This window comes from Panicum virgatum, chromosome 2K (assembly GCF_016808335.1).
Source record: "Panicum virgatum strain AP13 chromosome 2K, P.virgatum_v5, whole genome shotgun sequence".
Classification (NCBI taxonomy): Eukaryota; Viridiplantae; Streptophyta; class Magnoliopsida; order Poales; family Poaceae; genus Panicum; species Panicum virgatum.
Window position 1 is genome coordinate 296,450 of NC_053137.1, and position 19,561 is coordinate 316,010.

The 19,561-nt window shown below is 45.7% G+C and overlaps 1 protein-coding gene and 1 long non-coding RNA gene across 4 annotated transcripts; one reads left to right on the top strand and one right to left on the bottom strand.

Annotated features, from left to right (window-relative positions):
* The first annotated feature begins 2,361 nt into the window (after positions 1-2,361).
* On the top strand, positions 2,362-11,788 carry LOC120659120. Its single transcript, XM_039937178.1, has 11 exons — positions 2,362-2,598; positions 7,466-7,546; positions 7,601-7,990; positions 8,966-9,273; positions 9,977-10,136; positions 10,262-10,341; positions 10,437-10,527; positions 10,934-11,047; positions 11,125-11,208; positions 11,313-11,375; positions 11,581-11,788. The coding sequence occupies exons 1-11, from the start codon at positions 2,362-2,364 to the stop codon at positions 11,695-11,697; spliced, it is 1,725 nt and encodes a 574-aa protein (XP_039793112.1). The 3' UTR covers positions 11,698-11,788.
* Positions 11,789-13,065: 1,277 nt separating this feature from the next.
* On the bottom strand, positions 13,066-18,435 carry LOC120659869. Of its 3 annotated transcripts, none has more exons than XR_005669242.1 (3): positions 17,978-18,435; positions 15,153-17,319; positions 13,066-13,303 (listed from the first exon to the last, which is right to left on the bottom strand). It is a non-coding gene; the product is annotated as an uncharacterized LOC120659869 (long non-coding RNA). The 3 variants fall into 3 exon arrangements; XR_005669241.1 differs by having other exon boundaries at positions 15,153-15,241; positions 17,978-18,284; XR_005669239.1 differs by having other exon boundaries at positions 15,153-18,283.
* Between the last annotated feature and the right edge of the window lie 1,126 nt (positions 18,436-19,561).

Consider the following 19,561-nt stretch of genomic DNA (forward strand, 5'->3'; position numbering starts at 1 on the left):
CGCCGCTGAGGATGAGAGCTCCGAGGAGGAGGTCACGAGTGACGACGTGAACGGCGAGGTGCCGCCCCCCGTGTTCCTGCGGATCTGGGTGCCACAGGAGAACTGGGCCGAGGCGTCGCGCTATGCGTTCGCCTTCAACCGCCCGGAACATGCTGCTGCCAACCCTGCTCCACCACCTCCGCTACCTGCTGCGCTCCCACCCCTGCCTCCCTTCTTTGGGCCAGCACCGCTACCACCACCTCCACCGCCAGCAGCCCCACAAGCCCCCACAACCACCAGCAAGCCCACCTCGGCCCGTACAACCCGTATGGAACCCACCACGCTTTCACTATCCAGCCCACTTCTGTGCCACACTTTTACCTGAACCCAACCATGCCGGGCTTCTCCACCCTATTCTTTGGGCCGGTCCGCGGCCCATTGCTCCAGCCGCTCCCACCTTTGCCTATCGCCATCGCCCTTGGCGACGCCGCGCTTGACGAACACTCTCCTCCCGCCCCGCCGCCGTCGCCAAACCTCATGCCTGCCCGCAAACCGCGCGGCAAAGCGGCATGCCTTGGCCCCAGGCGGGAGAGCCCACGTCTGGCTAGTATGGAGGGTGCGACATTTGTGTCCGTAGAGGACAAGGCGATCCAGCTGAAAGCGCTGAAGAACGCACTGGAACCGTGCTCCCGCAAACTCAAGGAGGAAGTTCAGAAGAGGAAGCTCCTTGCTGACAAGGGCAAGCCGCTGGCGGCTGCAACGGTCCGCAAGCTCGTGAGCGCCGCCGGCCTGGGTTGCAAGGCAGAAAAGAGCATCGCCGCGGTGGTTGCCACCAAGATATGAGTCGGCCTGTTTGCGTTCTCGACTACGAGCTTAGTGTTGCTTTGCCACATTCTGTTAGCAACCGTGCGCGTGTTCTCGTAGTTGCCTCTGCCTCTGTTCTCGGTCATATTTCACTCATTGTCTGTGTGATCGTGCGGTCGTTGCCACGTGTAAACTAGGGTGTTGGGTCGGTCACCAATGACGAGTGAAGTTCGTGTCTTTAACCTCTTGTGTTGGAACGTTCGTGGTCTCGGCGACAAGGATAAATGCATAACTATCCGCGACGCCATCACCTCTTGCAACGCTTCCATTGTGTGCATTCAGGAAACGAAACTTGCCAGCACCGATCCCCTTAAAGCTAAATCCTTCCTCCCCCGCCACCTACTAGATTTTAGCTGTGTCGACGCCGTTGGTAGTCGTGGAGGTATTCTGACTGCGTGGGACACCAGGTTCTTCAACCTTGCTTCCCAATCAGAGCAACGCTTCTCCCTCACCACAACCCTGACCTCCACTCTCACTAACTTCTTGATCACAATTACCAATGTCTATGGTCCTGCTAAGCACAACGACAGCCCGGACTTCCTCACCTCCCTCTTCGGCATCCCGTCCACTGTCGCTGGTGCCTGGATGGTCGTTGGCGACTTTAATCTGATCCGAGGTCCCGCGGACAAGAACAGCGATAACATTAACCTGCACCTCTGCTCCCTTTTTAACGATACGTTGGACGAGCTTGCCCTCATGGAGGTGCCGCTCCTGGACCGTCGCTTCACTTGGTCAAACGGTAGAGAGTCTCCAACCTTGGAACGCCTGGACCGTATGTTCTACAACACGGACATGAACAATCTGTTCCCAAACTCCGCCCTAACCTCCCAAACGCGAGACGCCTCGGATCACACTCCACTCCTGCTCCAGCTCTCCTCCAAAATCCCTAAAACCAACACCTTTCGCTTTGAAAACACCTGGCTGCTACACTCTGACTTCTTGCCATCGGTTCTACCCACTTGGCAAAACGCAGAACACCCACGCGATGCGGCAGGCGCTTTGGCCGTGTCGCTTAAGGCGGTGTGCCGCGAGGCAAAGGTATGGGCCCGAGCAAAACGAGCACCTCCAGCACTGCACCACAATTGCCGCTTCTTGATTTACCTTTTTGATGTCCTCGAAGAATGCCGAGTTCTGTCCGCAGGTGAACAACATCTACGACGCCTCTGCCAGGACTGCCTCGCGCTAGCTCTGCGAGAATGCGCGGCGTACTGGAAACAGAGAGGCAAGGTACGTGCGATCAAGGAAAGTGACAGCAACACAAAGTTCTTCCACGCCAATGCTTGTCACCGCCTCCACCGCAACCAGATCAGAATGATCGAGGTTGACGGCCAGCCGGTGACCGCACACGACGCCAAGACGAAGGCACTAACAGCCCACTTTGTGCAGACGCTGGGCTGCCCAGGCGAGGCAGTCTGGCGTTTTGATGTGGCGGCGTAGTACGATGGTGGTGCCGCTGTCTCAGCCGATGCCCTCCTCGCGCCCTTCACCGCCGCTGAAGCACGGGCCGCAATCCGGTCCATGAACGTGACATGCGCGCCGGGGCCCGATGGCTTCGGTCTGAGCTTCTACAAAGCAGCCTGGCCGTCCGTCGAGTCGCGCCTCATGTCCTTCCTCGAGGCGTTCTACAACCTGGATGTGGAGCTGGAGCGGGTCAATCGCTCCTACGTGGTGCTGATCCCCAAGATGCCAGCAGCGGTGACCGTGGGCGCGTTCCGGCCAATTTGTCTGCAAAACTGCGACATCAAGGTGACGTCTGTAACACCCCGAGTGTTTAAAACACTAAACATAAGATATTAGACATAGCATCATGCATAATCATCAAGATTAAATTAAATAATGCATTTCTTATGTATACAAATACATGTGTGTGTATGTATGTATGTATGTATGTATGTATGTATGTATGTATGTATGTATGTATGTATGTATGTATGTATGCAAGATGTGTAAAATAGAGTGCTCATGTACCTTTCACACTCACCATGAAATGATAAACAAATTGCATCACTATACACTCTAAGTGATGTTTATAATTTTGCACGAAGAATCAAATTCAAATAAAAGGTGGACACATGAAATAAGGAATAAACTCAAATTAAAGAAAACATGCTTTGAAAATAACTTTCAAATCCTTGATCAAATAAACTTTTGCCCAAAACAAGAGTTGTAGAGTTTTAAATGCGGAACAACTTTCATGTTCATGATTTTTTTTCAAGTTACTATACAAAAATTTAAGAAAAATTTGAAATTAAACTTGAATAGAGCAATAAGCCATATCCATCGAACATTTAAATTTAACTCCTAAACTCAGCTTCAAATGAGTTTGTGCCTGAAATAAAAGTTGTAGGATTTTGAATTTTCAACAACTTTCGTGTTGAAAGTTTTTCATGTTTCCATTGGAAATTTTGAGCCAAACCTGGCCCAAACCCTTTCTCTCTCCCTTCTCTCTCTACTCTCTCTGTTCTCTCTCCTTTCTCCTCGTCTGCTCCTTTGCTTCCTCCATGGCATAGCAGGGCTGCCTGCGCCACCTGAGGCCGCCTGCGGCCGCGCCTCGACATCCGTGCCCCGACGGTCGCTCGGCGACAACCAGACGCTACCGAGCTCCTGCACGCACGCCGTTGACCCAGGAACACGAGGAGCGAGCCTACTGTCGTTCGTCAATGCCGCTTCCCTCCTCGCTGCACTCCCACTCATGGCCTTCCATGCCGTGCACGCCAGCTCACTTCGTCCCGCCACTGCTGCAGCGCCCTAACCCCCTCCTCCCTGCGCCCCTGCCCAGCCTTTACTGCCGCTCGGCAACGTGACGTGCCCAACGCCGACGCCGCTCGCCGCACGCGCCTGCCCCTACCGCTCCCCTGCCCGAGCGCCGCACACCTGCCCAAGCTCCTAGTGCCACGCCCCGCACTCCCTCCCCTCTCCCTGTCCGCTATAAAGGCCAAGCCGAGCCTCACACGAGTGCCCAGAGCTACCCACCTCGCCGGCGCCCACCATTTCCACCGCCAGCCAAGGCTCGCCGTGGAGCCCTCCCTTTCTCCCCTTCACGACCCCGAACGACCCCTCCACTAGCTTCGCCTCAGCCTGGTGAAGCTTCCCGACCAACCTGCGCCCTCTCCCCTCGCCGGAATGCGAGCGCCACCACCGGTGCCAGCCATGGCCGCCGCCCCTCTCCGGTGAACCCCATCCTCCGCCCTCCCTCGACCCGAGCCGCCCCCGGGACCGGGTCCCCTTTGGCTCACTAGTCCTCCCAGGCCCGGCCACCACCGCCCATGGCCGCCAGAGCTGCGCCGCTGCCGTCCGCCGGCCGCCGGCCCTGCTCCACGCCGGCGAGCCACCTCCGGCCACCCCGAGACCCACCCGAGCCACCCAGGGGTAGATCTCGCCCTCCTCTTGCCTCTCCCACTTAGGGCCCTCGCCCGCCGGATTTCGGCCGCCCGACGTCTCCCCTGCTCCAAGTCCGGCCAGGGACCTATTTGTAATCACCCAAATCTTTCCAGGTGCCTAGATGCAAGATCTCATTTTCTTTTCTTTTTGTTTTCAAAAACAGCGAACTTGTAAAATAGATATAAATTCGTAAAAAAATTGGAAAATGCAAACTCAATTGATATGAGTTACTTGTTACTAGATATACAATTCTCATTACATGCACTTTTTCATTTTATCAGTGGTTTTTGTCTATATTAAATACAAATTTATTATGCACTTAATTAGATCTCAAGTTCTATACACTGCATGGCTACAAATTTTGGTCAGTATGTTGCATGTTATAAGATTAGTCTGGTGTAAAAGTTTGGTGGCCAGTTGACACACCTAGCTATAGGTTTTATTTAGGACATTATGTATGCCTAGGTTAAATGGTTTTATTTCTTCAAGTTGTTCCACTATGATTCATTGTTTTAAACCTTTACAATACCTTTAGTTTGGTTCCCAGTTTCTACCGGAAAACTTTGAGAATTTTTAGTTAATCCCAACTGGAGCAAATGATTTTGGTAAGGATAAATACATTAAATCAAGGAAAATAGTTTCTATGCCTGGAAAAACCTGATATTTTTACCATAGGTCTATTATGTTCACTTAATCACTCTGTAAAAAATTGAGACTTATTATCTCAGTATAATGGTCTATATAAATTAATCTTGATCTATTCCACTATAGTTTGCTTTATTTCTCATGCCTTGTGTAATGATTATTTAAATCTGAAATTTTTACAGAAGATTCATGATAGGATCACCAACACTCAGTTTAAGTTTCACTACCATTACTTGCATAGTTTGCTCTGTACAAATTAATCATGTTTCTAGCAGTGGCTATGTAAAATGTTTTTCATGTTTATTCTGCTGCATGAAAGTAGCCGAAATTTTTACAGTAGCATGATGATTAAGTTTTGCATCCTGTGTAAAAAAATTTCATGACCAGAGGATGTAAAGAACTATCTTTTTGAGATAGGCATGTTAAGCTAGTGAAAATTAAAATAGATAACTTTTACCTAATCAGTAGGGTTTTGAAAACCACCCCTAGTTCCGTTATGAACTAATTAATGTTGTTTTCTATTATATAAATGATTGTCCAGTAAAAGAAAATAAGATGTGTTACCACTTAACTTGAGTTGTTGGACTACAACTTTATAGTGAACTAAGTAATCAAATGTTACCATTAGTAATTCATGCATGTGCATTTCATGTTGACACGACTACTCTCGCCGACGATACGTACGAGCTGGTGTCGGAGTCCGAGAGTGAGCAGCGTGAAGCTCAAGTCAATCTAACTGAAGTTGCTGTAGACCTGAACCAAAGTTCAGAAGAGCCCAAGGCTAGCTTAGCTCAGGAAGGTAAGCCCCGGAGCATGACCTATTATTTTTAACATTATGCCACTTATTGTTTCTATATACTTGTGAATTTAAGTTTACAGGAGTTGATTGAAATCTTAGTTGCATGATCCTAGGTACCTATGTTTGAACACTAGTATGTGTAGGTCGCTAGACAGCTATGCTAATAATTCGGTAGAAGTCGAGTGATTTCCTGTCACTCGCGAGTTTATAGGAGTTGAATGTCTACTATATGCTGCAATCATAAGGCTCACGACGGGATTAAGGGACCCCGTCGGTTTAGTGACAATGTACTAAGGCCGCAGTGTGTGGTAGTGGTTGTTAAGCGTTTGAACGTACTAACCACATTACGAGAAATATGGTAATCGGTAAGCTTAAGTACCTGATTGGACCGGGGCGTGGGACATACCACCCCACTGTCAGCGGGTGCAGAGTCGTCGTACTTGTAGTCGAGGGCGGTGGGCTTGTCCTGCGAAACGAGAAGAAAGGGGAAATGTTGCGTGGGTGACTTTGCTCCCCATGCGTGTGTGTTAGGTTTGTCTTGCAAGGTTAATAAACTCGATTCGAATCGTTCCGCCACTCACGGACAATGAGACTGCTTAACACTTTTGCCACATAGAGTAAGAAGTGGAACAATGATGATGATAAATATGGTTGAATGATGAAAAATAATTATTTTCCACCATGTATGTATTGGATAGATGCTCACTTAGAATGGTTAATTGAACTAGAATTTTGAAGCTAAAATTGGAAATTAAGGATTTACTCTTAGTTACTTTTCGGCGAAACAAACCCCTCCAGCCAAAAGCCTTGCATGTCTAGGTAGTGGGTTAAGTATACCCATAGTCGGGTAAGCCTTACTGAGTATTAGTATACTCAGCATTGCTTGTGGCTCAACTTTATTTTCAGGTGATACGTTTGAAGATCAAATAGCTAGCTTGACTTGCCCGTGTACTTTACCTCCTGGTTGGTCGGTGAAGTGGGATCCGACTCCGGCCAACGATGACAATGCCGAGTGATGTCATGTACGGGCTTCATCATGACATCTTGTATCGTCGTTTAGAACTCGCTTTATTTCCGCTGTAGTTGAACTCTGAACTACTTTAATTTTGAATTTCAAGTATCTTTCTGAGATTTCAAATTTGGTTTGTAATATTTAAGTTAAGACTCTGTGATGTAAGAATTTGTGAAATATTGTACTCTCTGGAGTCACCTTCGTGTGAGTTGCATGTAAAGCTTTGGGTTTCGATCGAAGCATAAGTGGATTCTTCGGGATTTTACCCGACAGCACTGCCGGATTACTCCATTTGAAGTGCGTGTTAGCCGGAATTACATTTAGAGTGATGGTTAGCACACTTGAGCTGGATTAATTCGGACGATTCTGCCACAGCGTCCAAGATCCTCACGACGAGGATGCAGCGGGAACTCCCACGGCTCATTGACCTCGACCAAACAGGCTTCCTGTAAGGCCGGTCAATCTCGGAAACTTTCATATACGCGATGGAACTAAATCAGTGCTGCTACAAACGCTGGGTGCCCACACTTGTGCTCAAACTCGACTTCGCCAAAGCATTTGACACGGTCATCTGGAGCAGTTTGAGACAGATAATGGAGGCCAGGGGCTTCCCAGAGCGCTGGTGCGATTGGATACAAACAATGCTATGCACTTCCAAGACCGCGGTACTAGTGAATGGCACACCAGGTCCATGGTTCGCATGCAAGAAAGGGCTGCGCCAGGGTGATTCACTCTCTCCGTATCTTTTTCTGCTGGTAGCTGATGTCCTCCAACGCATGATACAGCAAGACCAAGGGGTGAAGCATCCGATTGAGGCCAACATGCCGTGCCCGGCCTTAATCTTGGTCAGTGCAGATGTTGACTCGGTAACTAGGCTAAAGCATCTACTTGATTCTTTCGCAATGGCAACTGTCCTGAAGATTAACTTTCACAAAAGCACGGTGGTGCCGATGCATGTAGAGGCTGAAACACTGCAGACATGTGTGGACATTTTGGGATGCCGGGAGGAACAATTTCCACAATCCTATCTTGGACTGCCACTATCCCATGAGAAGTTACGACTGTCCACCTTTGTCCCAATGATCAGCAAGGCGGACAAGTATCTCGCAGGATGGAAGGCAGCTCTACTCAACACAATGGGCCGAGCTGTTTTAGCAGACTCGGTGCTTGGCAACCTACTGATCTACGCCATGGGCGCCCTGGAACTCCCAAAAGGAACTGTGGCCGCATTAGAGCAGAAGAGAAGAACCTTTGTCTGGACAGGGGAGGACAAGGCCTCGGGAGCCCAATGCTTAGTTGCCTGGGAGCAGGTGTGCCTGCCCAAAAAGCAAGGCGGGTTGGGTCTCAAACAGCTAACAACACAGAACCAGTGCTTACTCCTCAAACTGATCCACCGTCTACACAAACCCGGCGATTCATCTTGGGCCAGATGGGCAAGAGGGCAGGTGAACCTGGCCACACTTGAAGGAGAAGCGCAGGGAGCACACTGGGACTCACTGCGAGAGCTGCTGCCTCTATACCGTGCAATCACGTCGGTAGCGGTTGGGAACGGAGCTGCAACGTCCTTCTGGGATGACTCCTGGTTACCCGAGCGTCCGCTCTCTGAACTCCTGCCGGCCCTCCACAGCCACACCACGAAGCCGCAAGCAACTGTGCGAGAAGCCGTGGAAGGAGGAATCGATCGCCTGCTGCAACCCAGACGGACAAGAATAGCAAATGGGGAATGCACCAAGCTAAACTCCATGCTGTCCCAAGTCCACCTGACAGGGGAAGAAGACAACCGCACTTGTCTGATCCAGGATTCTAGAGGATACCTGAACACCTCTGCTTTGTACAAAGCGCTGATGGCAGCGGAAGCACCACAAAGCGAGTTTGCAGAATTCGCATGGAGGAACCGTGGGCCGCAGCGGGTCAAGTTCTTCGTCTGGCTCCTTGCAGAATTCGTATGAATATTTGAGAATGACGTGCTACGAAGGTTGGCCTGGTGGCAAAGATAGCTGTTGAGTTGCCCGTAGGAAAATTCAGGACATAAGCATTGTTCTAGACCATTCTCAACTTTGCCTAGTGCAAAATAGCTAGCGCAGAGCAAAAAAAAAAAAAAAGGCGTCGCCGCACAGCCCAACACCCACCGCGCTGCACTAGCCAGTCAATTCCCTGTTTCTTTAGGGTCATAGTCCCAACTGCATTTAGGGCTCGTTTGGGAGCCCACCATCCCGGCCTTTTCCCGGTATTTTCCCTGGGCTCGCAACCCACGTGGAAATCCCTCCCGGTCCAAAATTTCTCAGCATTTGGAAGCCCACCCGCAGGGGGAGCCCGACCCGACCCCGCCGTTTTCCCTGGGGCCGGCGCTCCCCGCCTCCCGAGTCGGGGCGGCGCTTCCCTGGGCCTCCGCCTCCGCCTCCGCCTCCCGAGCCGCGCCGCCGTCACGCCGCCCGCCCGCCCCTCCGCCTTCCGTCCAGGCCGCGCCGCCCTCCATCGCCTCCCCGGATCTCCTCCGTCTCCTCCTAGCCGCCGTGCCGTCACCTCCGAACCGCCGCCTCCCGGATCTCCTCCGAGCCGCCGCGCCGTCACCAGCCCTCGTCGACGCGTCAAGGTTGGTCGGCTCCTTCCCCCCCTTCTCCTCGTCCACCACGCCCTGCTTGCCGCTGCCTGTTCCGATCCGATTGGGTGCTGGCGTAATCCAATTATGTGCAAGCTAGTGCCGGGGGAAAGAATCAGGAAGGGGTGATGCTGAATAAGCGCCGGAGTTATAAAAAACTTCAAGACTCATGCTTGCCTTCTATCTATCTAAGCACTGCTACTCCTCCTGCTAGTTAATTAGCTACTAGCTAGTATCTCTCATCTCCTCCTTCCTTCTTGATCGAGGCTCTGATCTAGTATACAGTAGTAGTCAGCAGTAGTATAATTCTCAAGAAGTACGAGGTAGACTTCTTGAGAATTCAGCAGAATTAGGTGCCTTGTTTAGCAGAATTGAGGCGTAGCTGCAGCTGTATCACATTACATACTGATTTGCTTCAGATGGCTGTGCTTCCCGGGAAATGGGTATAGGATTGGGAGTTCTTTTTCCCTGTACCAGGTGTATATCTTTAGCTGGCACATTTCAATCAAGTATATGGCAAGGTATGGATGATTGTGATATGTCGAAAGTATATGGCAAGATCCACTCCAAGATTATCGTCTCTTACTTTTTTGGATCAGGTAAGCTAGAACTAGATAGCAGATTGTGTTGTTCTTGGGGGTTTTGTTTCTATTTGTCCGCTCTTGCTGAATTCGCTGTCCATTGTTCATGGTGTTAGATGCCGTGATAAGCAGCGCAAGGAGTCTTCCAGGCTCCAGGCCGTGAACAGAAAGTTGACTGCGATGAACAAGCTTCTCATGGAGGAGAATGAGCGTCTGCAGAAGCAGGTCTCCCAGCTGGTTCACGAGAATGCGTACATGAAGCAGCAGCTGCAGAATGTAAGTCTAGGTTTTGTCAATGAGAAGCCATATTATAACATTTTGTTGTTTGTTGAAGCTCATACATATATGGATGCCCATGGTGGATCTTGTCTTCCTCTGATAACATTATATGCTGTTTGCAGCCTTCATTAACAAATGACACGAGCTGTCAATCACATGTGACCACTCCTGCCAACCTAAGAGATGCAAGTAATCCATCAGGGTAAGTCAGCCTAATTTGCTGCGAAACTTGGGGTGGGGGCCACTTTAATTTAATTTATTACCGTCTATGCTAATCTTTTTCCCCTTTTGGGCCAGGCTCCTCTCAATAGCTGAGGAGACCTTGACAGAGTTCCTCTCAAAGGCTACAGGAACTGCTATTGATTGGGTCCAGATGCCTGGGATGAAGGTGGGTTAAAAAATTTCCGAGGTTCCATACCCAGACATGAAAATTAAGTGCATTGGAACATGCTTATATTGATCTCTCTCTTTTTATTAGCCTGGTCCGGATTCTTTCGGTATTGTGACTGTTTCACATGGTTGCATGTGGTCTTGTGAACCTGTGGTCTTGTGAACCTGGAACCAACAAAGGTAGCTTATGCTTTGGCGCTTTGTTCAGAACTTATTAGGGACGCAAACTTATTATTACTTGAAGAATTTCTGCTGTAAGTTTCCATGGGATACACATTGAAACTGTTTTATCTGTTGTTGGTGTCCATGGGATAAACATTGTTGTTTTCTCTATATGATGGTAGGAACATACTGTTGCTCTTAGTAAATTCTCTGGAGGTTTCTTATGATAGCTTGCTTGATAGATTGTGGAGATCTTGAAAGACCGTCCAAGTTGGTTTCGTGATTGTCGGGGTCTTGAAGTCTTTACAATGTTACGAGCTGGAAATGGTGGGACCATTGAGCTTGTTTCCATGCAGGTTAGCATTTGTTTCTGATCATTCCATTTGTTGAAGAATAACAGGCTCTTATATATTGTTCTTGGTTGTGCCTTCAGATGTATGCTCCTACTACTTTAGTTCCTGCAAGAGATTTTTGGACACTGAGATACACAACCACCCTGGAGGATGGCAGTCTTGTGGTGTGTATAGATATGAACCTTTTTTTCCTTTGCCTAACTTGCTAACATGGTAAATTACTCAAGGGAATTATTGTTTCCTGTGTTTATATTCCTGTATATTTCAGGTCTATGAGAGATCTTTGAGTGGTTCAGGGGGTGGTGAAAGTACTGCCACGGCACAACAATTTGTAAGGGCTGAAATGCTTCCCAGTGGCTATTTAGTCTGCCACTGATCGTTGCATCATGACCTTTTTTGGACTACTGGTAGCATGGCTAACTATTATCTTTTCTTGCCATACAAACTGATCTACTATCATTAAATTTTAATTCCTACTGATCATATTTTTACTCCTGATGATGATGCCTAGTATTGTTTCTTTCTTCCTTTGGCAGCCTGTTCACCGTGTGCTTCTACTTCTGCTGTTAGCCTGCCACGAGACATGCAAGTGCAGCTTCTGCTTCTGTCTTCATGAATTTCTCAAGAATTTTATCCTGTTGTGTGATGGATGAATTGGACGTGTTTGGATTTGATCGATGGAAAACTACTCTGGCTTGCATTGCGATCGGTTGAGAATGAATTGAATATATTTTGTACGTCGCAGATTTTGAGTTTTCACATGTGCTGGGATTTCGAGTTACATGCCAAAATGCCAAAGTGTGTGTACGTCGCAGAATTGATCTATTGAATATATTCACCGTGTTTGAGGGCTGGAGTGGGCTGCTCTTGGCTGCAGCAGCAGTAGCCGAGCAGCCTACTAGCAGCCAGCAGCAGCAGCCAGCAGCAGCCGGAAGCAGCGCAGCAGGAAGCAGCAGCAGGGAGTAGTGATCCCGCAGGACCAGGGGAGGGGGACCAGGGGAGGGAGGCGCCAAGTGCTGCCCGGGATGGGCACCCTGCGGGGAGAGCGCACCCCTGGGTTCTGACGGGGGGGGGGGGGGGGGGGGGGGGGGGCGGGGAGCGAAGCCTCGGGGATTAATCCCAGCATCCCAAACTAGCCCTTAATAGGAGTAGAAATAAAAAAACTATGCTAAATGCTGTCCTAAACGTCATTTTTTACCGGAGGCAGCGGCACCAGCTACAACGCTTGGTCCACCAAGCAGGCCTTCCGTCCAGGGCGACACCATGTGTAAGATGAGGGTCGTGTTTGGTTCATAACGTGAAAAAAATTTCACAAAAAGACGAATGTATGTATGAAGTACTAAACGAAGTTTATTTGCGAAATCTTTCCATGAATGAGTGTAACTTTTCGAGACGAATCTAATGAGTCAAGTTCCATCATAATTGGCTACAGTGATGCTACAGTAACCACACCTAATCATTCTCCAATCATGTGGTCAAAGACCTTATTAGCTACAGCACATACTACAGTACCATGATTATGAAAATTATTTTGTAATTAGATTTTATTTAAGGGTCTGTCTCCTTATAAGGTGACTTACATTTACATATTTGTAAGTCACTGTTTTGGGTGACTTACATTTTACTATATGTAAGTCACTAGCCTGGACCGTTGGATGTCCATCCAAATGTCCATAAAATAGTTATTCAAAATTTTGAATACTAGTTCTGGTGGTTGAACTAACCGGGCCATTTGTACTGTTGTTGTGTGCCCATTTTTTGTAACAGGTCTGACTGTGCCCGTTAGCAATGTTTTTTACTGTTTTGGGCTATCTGTTGTCCTGTCGTGGGCTATTTGTTGAGATGTGGGTTGTTTGGTAATGGATCCATTAACAGACAGCCCAAGTTGAACAAACAGCCCACAACAGTTGCTGACTGTCTGTCCAAGTGTGGATTTATTATTAAAGGTTGAGCCCAAAACATACTAAGCCTAGCAATGATTTTAACTTGCATAATGAATTAAAAGCTTAAAAAAAATTATGATATTCCAAAATACTATAAAAAGAGCATTAGTGGGCTATAATTAAAATAGAGTAAAATAAATGTCACTTAAAAGCCTGATAGAAATGAAATGACTGCATTGTAGGCAGACCCCTTCTATTGTAATGCACGCAGGCCAACCAAACATCACTAAAGAAAAGAAAAAAAATACAATAGACATCAATGCATAGACTAAGGAGGAAAGACGGCAGACTTGTGCCCCAACCACATGACGGCCACCTGTGCACAACAATAGAGCAGATTCATGAAGGAAACAGTAATAACTCAGATCAAGATGCATGTATATCAATTGAAGCAGAGAATTTGGCAGAAATTGAAAACAACACAAGAGCAACGGTAGTACAAGCACAAGGCACAACAGTACAATCACAAGACCAGGAGAATGAAAATCAGAGAAGGCTTTGAAATGTTCAATCGCAATGAGAATTTTACAGTTTAGATAGGTCTGGACTTAGTAATGGATGGTTGTGATCATGGTTTAGCCATGTCACTATACAAACTTCTTTAACTTGTGTTATCACCATCTCAACTTGACTAGTCAAAGAATTAATCTAATCTTGTAATACAGAAAGAACAGGTAAGACTTAAATATATAGAGATAATATAGAAATTATATAAACTTGATATGGAGTAAATTTAAAAGAAAGGGCATGTAATTTTTTTAAAAAAATTAGAAATCAGTACAACAGATTGAAATTACATTCTGTTAGAGTTGAGATTACATTCCGTTCCAGAGCTAGATGGGCTAGTCAACAACAACTACTCTACAATAACTTAAAAAAATATGTTAGCTTATAAACTACTAGACCAACAATGGAATACATATTAGCTTGTAGCCTGGTGGATGAAACAAATATCTCCATGAAAATGAATTGTTTAGTCTAGATAAGTGGTGCACCTTGAAGTCATCCATAGGGGGCCAATCTAAGAGATATAGCCTGCTAATTAGCATATATATGAAAAATCTAGCTGCAGAAAGGGACACTCTCCGGAGGGAAAATAGCGACAATAATAGCTATGCAACAAGTTTTGCAAAAAAAAACACTTTTACATATAAGAGTAGGCAGCTTACATGCAGCTTGCAGCTTAAAATAAGTGGTGTATTTTTAAGAAGCTTGACAGCTGAACAAAAGAAAACATCAAATTCCACGGTCTATTTGACAACATTTCTCACATATAAGAGTAGGCAGCTTACATGCAGCTTGCAGCTTGGTAAAATATCAAATTTCACTAGACAGATTAAATACAACACTACTGATGATATCAGTATACGACCACAAAACAACATCACCACAAACAACATTATGATTAGTGTAAGTCAAATTTAAACAAAATATTTCCTTGAAAAAATGAAATAATATAAAAAAATTATAGTATAGTTATGTTAGAATTACATAAGTGGTAGCAGTGTAAAATTTACACACACTACTTATAAGTATCCGGAGGTAGAAGCAAAAGCAAAAGAGAGCTCTCACTAATTACGGGCTAACAAAACTAAGACTGCGGTGCAAGAAAAATGGATTAACACAAGCTAACACTAATAAGCACAGATGGCTGTACTGTAGCTCTAAATAAAACAATGTTGTCGGTTAGCTCTTGGACTTGACTTGATTACAAAATCAGTGGTGAAGAACTGATGGCACACTAACGACCAGAAATGGAGGCCAAGATTACTTCACTGAATAGAAGAGCTAGAGGTCATGTATTCAATTGGTCAAACTAATAAAAGGCATGAACGGCTACTATTATGTCCCTACAACATTATGGCCAAGAAGCAATCCAGATCAAACTTGAAATAAAAAGAATCTTAAAAGCTATGACAATGAATGCACGAAGAGTATATCATTATTGCTACACTAAAGCCTCAAGAAAGACACTTCACACTTCACAAAATGAATCCATGTTGAGCTGCTTTGAATAGAACTACTAGAAATTCAATGAGACAAAATCATAAAACCAGCTGAGCAGTTGAATTGAGGAGGTTAGTGCTACTATCGAGCTAATATTATCGTTGCGTAGTGAAGAATCAAGTGACCAAACCGATCTGTAGAAAATGAATGACCAGTACCTGCACTGATGTCTAGCTCGAATTGTTGCCGTCAATCCGAAAATGAAAGGCCAAAGGCTGCTACTGCTAGACGAAATCGATGCTCGCTGCTGTCTTCCGAAGCAAGCGCAAACAAAAGAGCGCAGACAAACATAGTTAAATCTTGGAAAAGGTAGCATTTTACAATATCACGAAAAGAGACATGCTAGGATTGCCATAGTACCATATTATAATCTTGGCAAGTAGCTATAGCTATTATCATTTAACTTAATATTGATATGTTAAAGTTATAAATGTACTTATGACTCAGAACTAAATAAAGAGCTAGCATACAGATCAGGTTGAAGAGGACAGTTTATCCCAGCAAGGCACCAAAGCAATAAAGGCCAATCTAGCATCACTTAGCTTCAGTAAAGATGCCACAAGACTTGTAAACACTAAACGCCCATGGTTGTTCATTTGACTGGGAAAGAGGAAGATATATTGTACAATACCATAATAGAAAATTACATTACTAAATCACAGTGTAATTCTAGCATAAGTTACTTGTAATTTATAGCCACTGATCAGAAGTGCTAATTAATTAAAATCAAAAGTAACCCATCAGCAGCCACAGATAACACTAGAGACCATCAGAACTCGTTGAATCAACTAGCCTCTCAATGCTTATATGGTAACCACAACGGAAATGCGAAAATTCAAAACCCAAAAGTATGTTAAGACGATACATAAAGTAATATTTTTTAACCACAAGTAGCAAACCATCCTAGTTACGAATTGGTAGCTTACAGTTTACCCAAGACTACTACAAAATTAACTGATACTCATAAGCATTTTTTTCTAAACTATCTCGAGAATAACTGGAACCACAGGTGAAAAGGGAATGATTGAGGCGGTGGTGGCTGTGAAAAGGGAATGATTGAGGCGGTGGTGGCTGCAAACCTAAATGCTTATGACTTTATATACACCAAATTGATACTGACCAAATCAAAACAGAGAACAATCATTTTTAAATCAGAACAACAATGACAAACAAACAAATCAGGAAAAAAGAGAGATTGAATCTGGTAGCTCTTTAGCTTGAACAAAGCATGACAAGTACAAGCAACAAGAACATAAGCTATCAGTTTTTTTATTAAATTAGAGAATATAAAGAAAGCTCTTATATCAGGGAATCCAGTTACTTATCATTTTATAGCCACTATAAACAAAGGAAAAGTTCTTCACCTGAGTTCTCCCTCCCTCAACTCCTCAACTATACTCATGCAATTCAAGAAAAAAATAGTAGGAAGAAATAAAAAGACTTGGGTAAAATTTGGCATAGAAATCCTAGTGAAGTAATGCACATTTTCATATTTCACGATTCACGGTAACAAACTAGAAAATTACAATACTAATTGAGGGTGTAGTTCTAGTATAATAATTCTGAAATTTTAGCTAATATAAGAAGGACAACAGAATTCAGCTATAAAAAATGATCATGTTCTCCAAAATACAGCCAAAACAAAAGCTAATGGACAGGTTCTCAACAAAAATGAAACAAACTTAAATGCTCGGCATACATATGCTAAAGAAAATAAGGAGGAACCTACCTGTCACATTCTAGAAAAAAATGAGGAACATATATGCCTGATGCACATCTGAAAATAAAAGACAACTAAAAATAGTAGCAGATGCCGACTAGAAAATTCACACTAATACTTACCAAAAGTATCCAATTAAAATGGAATCTATTGTGATACATGTTACAGTTTGCATAACATTACCAACAATAATGCAATAAGCAAAATAGCTGCAGACTGTAGTGCAGGGGACAAAAAACAGCATACTATATCTACTCATCCTACAGCACACAAAATGAATGAAGATATACATCATATATTCAGAATGAACTCACTTAAAAGCTCAAAATAGATCAACAGGGAGACAAGGCATGTAGGCACACCAAATATATAGCCAGACAATAATAATGTAGATTCTGCATTTATTTGACATTGAAGTAAAATTAGATAATTCCAAGTACTTAAAACCTAGAACAGAGAAGGGAGTAACATAACTCAGATTAAGTAATCTCAGATTTTTTAAAAAAAATCACATCTTAGCAGAAATTTCTATATGCAATGCACAATGATTAGAACCCACCATGGCACCTTTCTAGTAGCCTTTTAGCTTGTCATAAGTGCTGACCCTGTGAACAAAAAAATGAGACTACATTGCAAGCAAAAAGGGATTAATGCTTAGCTAACATTAAACACTACCACTATGAAGACTAAATTACTTCTCTGACACAACAACTAGAGGCTCATGTATTCTAATGATCAAAACAATTAAAGGCACGCACCACTACTACTATGCACCTAACGAAATTGGAGACAAGGACAGGTAGAGTAGTATGCCTAGTGCAAAAGCAATGCTGAATACCTAACCTAATCACATTTTCACCAGCAGCCCCGCATCGACATCCCTGAAGTTCTGCGTATCAATCCACCCAGACAACAAGTTGCTATTGAGAGGAATCACCAAAGCTCGTCATGCCAAAGGAATTGACCTCTCGAGCAGATCTAACCCAAGGAAACAAGGGGCAATCACAGGAATAAGGAGGGCATCAGCCACATACCTCAAACCGAACCAAAAATCAAAACACGCATCGACGAATCGAACCATAAATCAACAAATCAAACCACAAATCGACATTATCGTGAATTGCACAAAACTAGGCTGAAACCCTAGTGCCCACACAGACTTGCTTGGCTGGCTGCTACCTGCCCACACGGGCCTCCATCCAACAGGGCATCAGGGAAACAGGACAACGACAACATTTAAAGAGGCATAAGAAGGAGACCTACCTTCCTCGACGTCGCCGGTGAAGCGTTGACCACGAGCTTCCCCTTTCGCCTCTGTCCCCCCAGTGAGGCGACGAGCAACCCCACGGCCCATGTGCCAATGGTGAGCAGCGGTGAGCGGGGTTGCCTCTCAGGTGCGCGCCGTCGGCGAGCCCAGCAGAAGCCCTCCGCCTCTGTCCGTAACAAATCGAAAATGGGAACGGAGGAGGCACAGGAGAAAGGAACGGATGAAGAGTCACGGAGGTGAGTCGTGACTCGTGAGATAGGACTGTGAGAACAAAAACAGGTCTCAGTTACAATCACAAACCCGCTAACACAGAGATGGGCTTTAGAAGACAGAACGACGGGTCCAATAACGATCAAATGGGCGGTAAACATACAAAATCATCAGGCCCGTTGGTTACTGATCAGACGATTCATGTCGTCGACTTACACCAGTACAAGATTTAAATCACCTTAAGACGAGTAAATCTGTTTATTTAATACCTCTAATTAGTAGTCAAAGGAGTGAAAAGTTTTCATGAAATTTTTTTCACCGCCTAACCAAACTAGGCCAAGATTCCCCTTTGTCCTCTCCAGCCGCTGCTGCCTGCTGGCGGCTTCTGTAGCAGTTAGCACGACGTAGGATCCAGCAGCGAAAACTCACTCATTGATCCATGTTCCTGACCTCTGTATGTATGTACCAGCGTTCGAGTACGCGGCGTGGCACGACGTCACCGAGGTCACCAAGGCCGCCTACGACGCCTGCTCCGTCAAGTCCTACACCGGCGGCGCCACGCCACCGTCAAGCTTGCCGCCCCGGGCAACCGCTACTTCATCTGCAGCGTCCCCGGCCACGGCGCCACCGGCATGAAGCTCGAGGTCACCGTCGCCGTGGCCGCGGTCACCGCGCCCGCCACCAGAGGAGCGTCGCACCCGCGGACCCAAAGGGTGGCAAGGGTATGCTAGTACTTTTTTATCTTAATGCCTTCTTTGACTCGAATTGATAAAATTTGAATTACAACTGATAATTATATTGATGACATTAGATATAAGAATAGTTTCAAAAATTTTATCAATCTTGTTGGCCTCTCAGTTTTAGTTCAAACTGGGTGGCTTTAGATTTATGACATGGTTTACAATCTTCTAAAATTAGTCTTGCTTCTACAGGTAGAAAGATTTTTTTTCCAAAGCCAGCTTTTCACTAGTACAATCCAAAAGCACCTTTCCCTACTTTTACTGGCTTTTGAGCATATAAATTACCCACTTGCCATTGATTATGTAGATATCAGTTTGTGTTTTTTTTTACGTCGCTCTCTTCCCCCTCTCGCGACCACTTCCTCGCCGGCGCCCCTCACCTCCCATCCCGCCAGCGCGCCACAAGCCTTGTCCAGTGGCTACGCGGCACTGCTTTGGTGAGCGCGTCTCACTGCCCTCGTCATCGTTGAGGCTCCATGCCCTCCCCACGCCGCTCCCCTCCCTCGAGAGGGCCGCGTCGGGATGGCTATGGATGATATGTGGGTTTCCTTAATAGTTTTCTCAAAAATCACAACTGCCCAACCAAGTGGCCTTCTACTTTTCTCATAGCTGTTTTTTCACAGCCCACAG

Coding starts and splice junctions, on each gene's coding strand:
- LOC120659120 (XM_039937178.1), top strand. CDS start 2,362: ATGAACGTGACATGCGCGCCGGGGCCCGATGGCTTCGGTCTGAGCTTC. Junction 10,342..10,436: donor GATGCAAGTAATCCATCAGG/GTAAGTCAGCCT, acceptor CTTTTGGGCCAG/GCTCCTCTCAATAGCTGAGG. Junction 10,528..10,933: donor TCCAGATGCCTGGGATGAAG/GTGGGTTAAAAA, acceptor CTTGCTTGATAG/ATTGTGGAGATCTTGAAAGA.